At 48.7% G+C, this 6,938-nt stretch overlaps 1 protein-coding gene across 1 annotated transcript; it reads right to left on the bottom strand.

The window, feature by feature from the left end:
- Positions 1-5,309: 5,309 nt before the first annotated feature.
- LOC103915882 (keratin-associated protein 9-1-like) lies at positions 5,310-6,635 on the bottom strand. The gene has a single exon (XM_009322813.1). The coding sequence runs from the start codon at positions 6,633-6,635 to the stop codon at positions 5,310-5,312; it is 1,326 nt and encodes a 441-aa protein (XP_009321088.1).
- Positions 6,636-6,938: the final 303 nt, after the last annotated feature.

Raw genomic sequence — 6,938 nt, 5'->3', positions numbered from 1 at the left:
AGTTCACGCAGGCAAACCCAAGCTGAGGTTAAATTAGCTAGCTGAGGGTAAAGATAGGTTTGTGGCAGCACAGAGCTCAGCACGTATGACCCGCCTGCCTGCCTGCCTATTCACGGTCCCACAGGGGTCTGCTGGGCTGGCAGCATGCAATTACAGGCTCTGAGCTTGCTACCATAGCATCAGCTTTGCTGCCTCTGCGAGTCTTGCAGTCCCAGCTTCATACTATTGTGTAGGCATCCTCAGGAAAAGAAAAGAGGAAATACAACAGGATAGTTTCTAAGTATTTGGTGAAACCATAGCAGGACAGGAGAAGCTATCAAGACAAAATCTCAGCTGGTGCTAACTGGCCAAGTTTAACTGAGTTGAGAGAATTACACCCATTTAAAGCAGCCTCCAGTCCTGCACTACAGTCATACCAAGCCACAGTGTCCTGGTTTTGTTATGGTAACCCGAAGACCCACTGTCAAAATGCCTGGCATAGCAGCTCTGATAGTGAAACCTCATCCTGGCAGCCCCTGTGCGAGCAGCACGGAGGGGAGTCTAGCCAATACTGCATCCCTGGGGAAGGGACCAGGTGGCATGTGATGACCATGTGGCACCATCTGGAGGCCCACACTTCCCTCCTGAAACCACTGTGAAATGTCTCGCTTTGCCTTGGCCCTGGGAGTCGTAGGAGAAACCATCCCTCTTCATTCCCCACTCCGGAAAACACCAGTTTCAGGGAGCTGTCTGAGTTTTTAACAGGATTATTTTGAGCACAACAGGTACTGGAACCACTGAAATGTGAAAGGTACTCTGATCAAAAATGTTTTTTTCATTTCAACATTGTTTGGAGATTAAGGCATATAATTTAACGACTGTAAAGAAATGGCATTTTCTGAACACCCCTCGTTCTGTCTATAATTACAGTAAGGCGTTTTATCTTCTAAAAGCCTATCGCTGGGTGACTATTAGCAATAACAATGCTGTGTGTTACTATCATTAGGAAAACTTATTATCACTACAATTATAATAATCATCAACTAATAAAAATAACCCATTGAAAAACAATGACAGCAATTGCTACTACTACCTTTACAATGCTAAAGTATCTGGTGATGCTCATCAAGATAAAAAGCTTCTAATGTAGGGCGGATTATTTGCTTCCAGGGGGCTGTTTGCATCTCAGACTTATTTTTATCAGTTAGCCTAGATAGAAATTTTAACATGTTCAGACTTAGCTAGAGAGTCTCTCTGCTGACTTTCACATTGGCACTGAAGTTGGTCAGCTTCTTACTATTATCTGAAAAGCTGCTTTGTTTAAATTCCATAAAACGGCAGCAAATTTCTCCATGCCATTTCCTTTAGAGAAGTTGCCTTTTCGCATGCAAGCTCATATCTGACTCCTGTCAGCATCAAGCCCTTTATGTAGTCAATAGCCTCCTTTGGACTAGAACTAACAGAAAGTGTAGAAAAGCCCACAAATCCCACTCCTGACTTCACAGTCCATCTGGAAGTGCTTTCCCAATATTCTTCAGTTTAGCACGGAGGAGATGCTCCAGCTGTTAGAGCCGCGCACGCCGGTGCTGAAGGCAGCATCCCCCACAGGATGCTTCTCCGTGAGTACCCAGGCAGGACCTCTGCCTGCTCTGGCCACCCAGGAATAAAACAGCATTTCAGGAGCTCCATTAAAAGCCAGACTTACCCACTTCATCAGTGAGAACAACCGGAGAGAAGTGCCTAGGAGAGCCCCGTGATGGCAGAGCTTTTATACAGTGAATAAATGCCCTAGGGGAGTGAGGCGGTTTGGCTGGGTGATGCTCTAATTGCCTGCCAGTCCTCGCCAAGCCACGTGCAGCTTTGCGCCAGTGGGAATGGCTGTCCTCGCTCTGCAGGGCTGCCATCGCCGGCCAGCACTGCCGGGACATCTGGCTTACCTGTGAGCTTCGTGAGGGGGAACCTCCTGATCCAACGTGCTAAACCAGCGAAGCCCCTGGCAGGCCAAGGACACCCTGTGCAGGGGCTGCTCATGGCCCTCACGCTACAAATCCCCACGCACGATGCCGAAGCATCCCTGCCTGCCCATTGCAAATCCAGGCCAGCTAAAATGCGCCTTTCCACCCAGGAAAAGATTGCAGTTGAGACCACCAAAGGGACCGTCCAAGGGACTTCTCATTTCCGTGGGAGTTGCATGCACCCTTCGGTGCCTTTGAAAACACCATCCAGGAAGGACTCTCGGCGACTTTTTGCAGACCATAATTACTGTGGCATGCAGACTTCCTTTACTTACACAGGGAACCCAGGGAAGAGACTGATGATTGGGACTGAGAAAGCCTTGGGCTAAGGGCAAGACGGCTACTAAAAAGGACTTGCCACAAAGTGAATAACCTGCCGAAAGAGGTGATGCTTTCCCGGCACAACAAAGGGGAGAAGGGACAAGCAGGAGCGCTGGGGCGGCCCGGGGGAAGGCGGCTGAATCAAACCAGGCTCATGTCCTGAAAACACAAATCACGTTTCCTGCTCTGCTGCACAGTCTCTGCACCAGTCATCCCTCCCTTTGTTCCCTGTTTACGCCACGAATAAACCCAAGGGAAAATTAACAGTGGCATAAGCATAAGTGCCGACAGGGAATGCATTTTTACATAGTCATATCTACATAAGTGAAGGCCTTGGCATTTTTTTTCCTTTAAGGAGAATCTAACACCTATGAATTGGGTTCCAGCATGCTGGGAATTCAGGTGAGGTCCCACACATTGAATTAAAAAGAGGTGAAATAAGTTAACTTTTAATGGAGTAGGTGGAAAATTTCTCACCGATACGAAGCACCGGTGATGCTGCTGGGTTGCCACCCCTGGAGGTATTTAAAAGACATGTGGACATGGCACTTAGGGACGTGGTTTATTGGTTGGACTCGATGATCTTAAGGGTCTTTTCCAACCTAAATGATTCTATGATTCTATGATTTGAAGCAGAATATTGATCTCCTGCTTATGAACTACCGAGTAAATTTTCTATTTCTGTTTTCACCAGAAAATCCAGAAGCCTGAAGATAGGTTTGTTATTTACATTTCCAATTTTCCAACAAAAAAAATCTGCCTCAGTATCATAGAAAAAAATACAGGCAAAATGAGTGTTTTCCCAGTTGATGTCAACATTTTGAGAGCTACAAAAACCAAAGGGAAGAATGCTTTCTCTAGGCTTATCTTATTTTCCGCAACTGAAGACAAAAGCACTGAGTCCAACCTGGATTTCTCTAACTTCCATTGCATTTCACTCCCCTGAACTACAATGCTCTTTTTAATGTTAAATGATCTGACCCAAGATTTTAGAAATCAAGCTGGCATCAGAGAGCAGGTAAGCAGATTAATACAATTTTTATAAACTCCATAAATCCAGTTCCTGGGCAAGCTCCAGATCAAGTAGCCTTCAAGTAATGCTAATATTCAGTTTAGTGTTTCCTGTGCAGGTAGCAAAATATTAACCTGACGATAACATCGTGCCCTGTCATCCAAATGTTCTTAATTAGCATCTGTAAAGTCCTTTCATCTCAGAGAGACGCTCAGTGCTGCACGGGACATTGTTGTGGGGGCTATTATTATTCCCAATTAAGCACAGGGGAAACTGAGGCACATTGCACTGTGGTCACTCGGCGGTGCAGCATGAGTCAGAGCCAGGGTCAGAACCAGACTCCATCACAACTGCCTCCAAAACAAGCCCTGTGCTCCGTCGGCCGCTCCACCCCTGTGAGATGAGGTCCTACGCCAGCCGGCCACCCACCACCCAGAAAGATTTTCCTAACGATCCCCTGGGCTCTGGCTCCTATGGGAAAGCCGCAATGGTGTGACAACTCCTCAGAAGATCACATCATTGCTCTTTTCTTGGTTTTAAAGGGGACACAAAACGTTGGGTTATGAGAGCATCCCTGGCTCTGCAAGGTGGAAGGAGGGCCAGGGGCACTGCTTCTCTTGCATGCTGCTTCTCCGGGCCAAAGCATCATCCCTGGACATTCAGGAGAAGGTGCGAAAAGACTCTGCTCCCCCATGGCCCCCTGAGCACCCTGGGGAAGAGCAGCCAGATGCCACCTCGACTTTGCTAGATGCTCAGGTCTTAGACACCTCCTCGCCTTCAGAGGGCAGCCTGCAGTGGCACCTCAAGGACACCAAGCAAGGGTGGAGCAGGGCGGGACACAAGGCAGCGTCCCAGCCCCAGTCACACCCTCCTCTTTGTCTTGTGACACTTGTTTTTGCCCTCCAAATATTCATGATCTACTTAGTGCGAGCTACTACTCATTTTCCTAATGATAGGGGTATTACAGGGGTTTTGTATTTTTCGCACAGGAGTTCACTATATTTAATAAAGAAGAACCACCAGAGGGCAAAAAGACAAGATAGTTAATCTGAGGTCAGACAACTATATTTATTTAAGTGTGTATATATATATACGTATAATATAAGTATACATATATATATATGGTTTGTTTTCAATACAGTGTAGAGTACACATCTTCAGGCAGCATAAAGAATATAGTTAATTGCTTTTATAGCTCAAACATAAAATAGTCGTGCTACAACTTTCAATGTTATTTCAAAGACTTTCTTTTGTTTCAATTTGTGTTTTCAATATTAGTTAAAGCAAATAAGTGAATAAAAACATTAATGTATAAAATTTCAGCAAGGGCCACCTTCACTGAGCCAGAAATCCTGTCTTGATTGGGCACGCTACTGAAGTCAACGCCGAGTCAGTGTTTTAAAGCAGCAGGGATTTCTGGCCACCTTCCAAAATGAAGGCCATTGGAGTAAGATGCGTATACCGTTTGCTTAGAAAATTTGCGTTCGGCTTCCAAATCTGTGAGTGAAAACAGGTGTTTTGGAGAACTCGCAGCCTCGTGGAATCCAAGTTAACCTGAACATTGTCTCCCGAGGCCAGGATTAAACCCGGAGCTGGGCACGGGCCAGCCCTCCGCCAGCCGCACTGCCAGTCCTCTTGATGCTGTCGTGATCTGGACTCCTTAGACATTTCTATTCCTTTTTAAATTTTTTTTTAAAGTCACTATTCATTTCAATTAGGTAAGAATTTAATAGCATCCCACTAAACTATGCCTTGTAGCGGATTAAGGTAGAAGCCACAGGCACCTGGAGTGCAGCCATGGAAATAGTATCACACCCTGGCCCAAAATAGAGCTGAGCTACAGGGGAAGTACTGGAAAACAGAGATAAAGCAGACTTAAGCAATAGGAACTAGTCGGCAGGTGGTATGAGGAGATAAATAACCCCTGCCCCAAAGCTGGACCTCACTCTTTTTCTGTGGACCTTCCTTTCCCCCACTCCTTTTTACCAGGGCCATTTGGACGCAGAGCAGTACTTTTTAGAGTGACTCGAAATTTTTACTCCACCCGGCTGACATTGCTGCGGGACACATTTGGTCACACACGGCTGTGGGACACACTTGGTGACACACTGCTGCTGTGGGACACATTTGGTTGCACACGGCTGTGGGACACCCTTGGTGGCACACTGCTGCTGTGGGACACACTTGCTCACACACTGCTGTGGGACACACTTGGTGACACACTGCTGCTGTGGGACACAAGTTGTCTCACACTGCTGAGCGACACACTTGGTGGCACACTGCTGCTGTGGGACACATTTGGTCACACGCTGCTGTGGGACACACTTGGTCACACACCGCTGTGGGACACAAGTTGTCTCACACTGCTGTGGGACACACTTGGTGGCACACTGCTGCTGTGGGACACACTTGCTCACACGCTGCTGTGGGACACACTTGGTCACACACTGCTGTGAGACACAAGTTGTCTCACACTGCTGTGGGACACACCTGGTGGCACACTGCTGTGGGACACACTTGGTCGCACACTGCTGCTGTGGGACACATTTGGTCACACGCTGCTGTGGGACACACTTGGTCACACACTGCTGTGAGACACAAGTTGTCTCACACTGCTGTGGGACACACTTGGTGGCACACTGCTGCGGGACACACTTGGTCACACACCTGGTCGCACATTGCTGCGGGACATACGTGGTGGCACACTGCTGCGGGACACAAGAGGTCACAAACTTGTGCGAGACACACTTTGTCGCACGCTGCTGCGGGACACACGTGGTGACACACCTGGTCGCACACTGCTGCTGCGGGATGTACGTGGTCACACACTGCTGCGGGATGCACTTGGTCACACTCTGCTGCTGTGGGATGCCCTTGCTGAGGTACGGCTGCTGTGGCACACACGTGGTCACGCACCTGGTCTCACACTGCTGCTGAGGAGCATAGGTGGTCACACACTTGGTTGCACGCTGTTGCGGCACACCCTTGGTCACACACTGCTGCTGTGGCACGCACTTGGTCACGCAAGGCTGCTGTGACACACCCTCGGTCGCACACTGCTGCTGTGGCATGCAAGTTGTCACACACCGAGTTACACATGGCTGCTGTAGGATGTGCTGGGTCACACACTGCTGCTGCGGCACACACGTGGTTGCATACTGCTGCCGTGGCATGCACTTGGTCACACACTGCTGTTGGGAGAAGCTGGAGGACATGATGCGCTGCTGGGGGACGCAGGGGGTCACATACTGTGGGGTGCACAGTGTCGAGTGCCAGGTAGGCACTGGCTGGTGTCTGGCAGAGTACATCGGCGGGCACTTGATGGGGATGGGGTCCTGGTAGACTGGAGGGAGGCACTGCTGTAGGTAGTATGACATCCCAGTGAGGCTTTGGCAGGACTGGAATGACACATGAGAAAGCAAAGCCTTTAGACAGACACCCAGCTGGGTTTCTCGTGGTCCTGCTGCTGCCCACACCGCAGGACCGGCTCGCTTCACAGGGTGTCGGAGACAAGTCCCGCCTATGCCATGGTCTCAAAACCACACCAGCAGCAGTCAAGAACCCAACCCATCATTTTTAACTCTGAAACGTGGCACTAAGTCAAACAGTGG

The sequence above is a fragment of the Pygoscelis adeliae genome, unplaced genomic scaffold (assembly GCF_000699105.1).
Source record: "Pygoscelis adeliae isolate BGI_AS28 unplaced genomic scaffold, ASM69910v1 Scaffold494, whole genome shotgun sequence".
Lineage (NCBI taxonomy): Eukaryota > Metazoa > Chordata > Aves > Sphenisciformes > Spheniscidae > Pygoscelis > Pygoscelis adeliae.
The sequence above is the reverse complement of the archived record's forward strand: the minus strand, read 5'-3'. Positions and strand labels throughout refer to the sequence as shown.

Excerpts from the sequence above, each read along its gene's own strand:
- LOC103915882 (XM_009322813.1), bottom strand. The coding sequence starts at position 6,635 with ATGTACTCTGCCAGACACCAGCCAGTGCCTACCTGGCACTCGACACTG.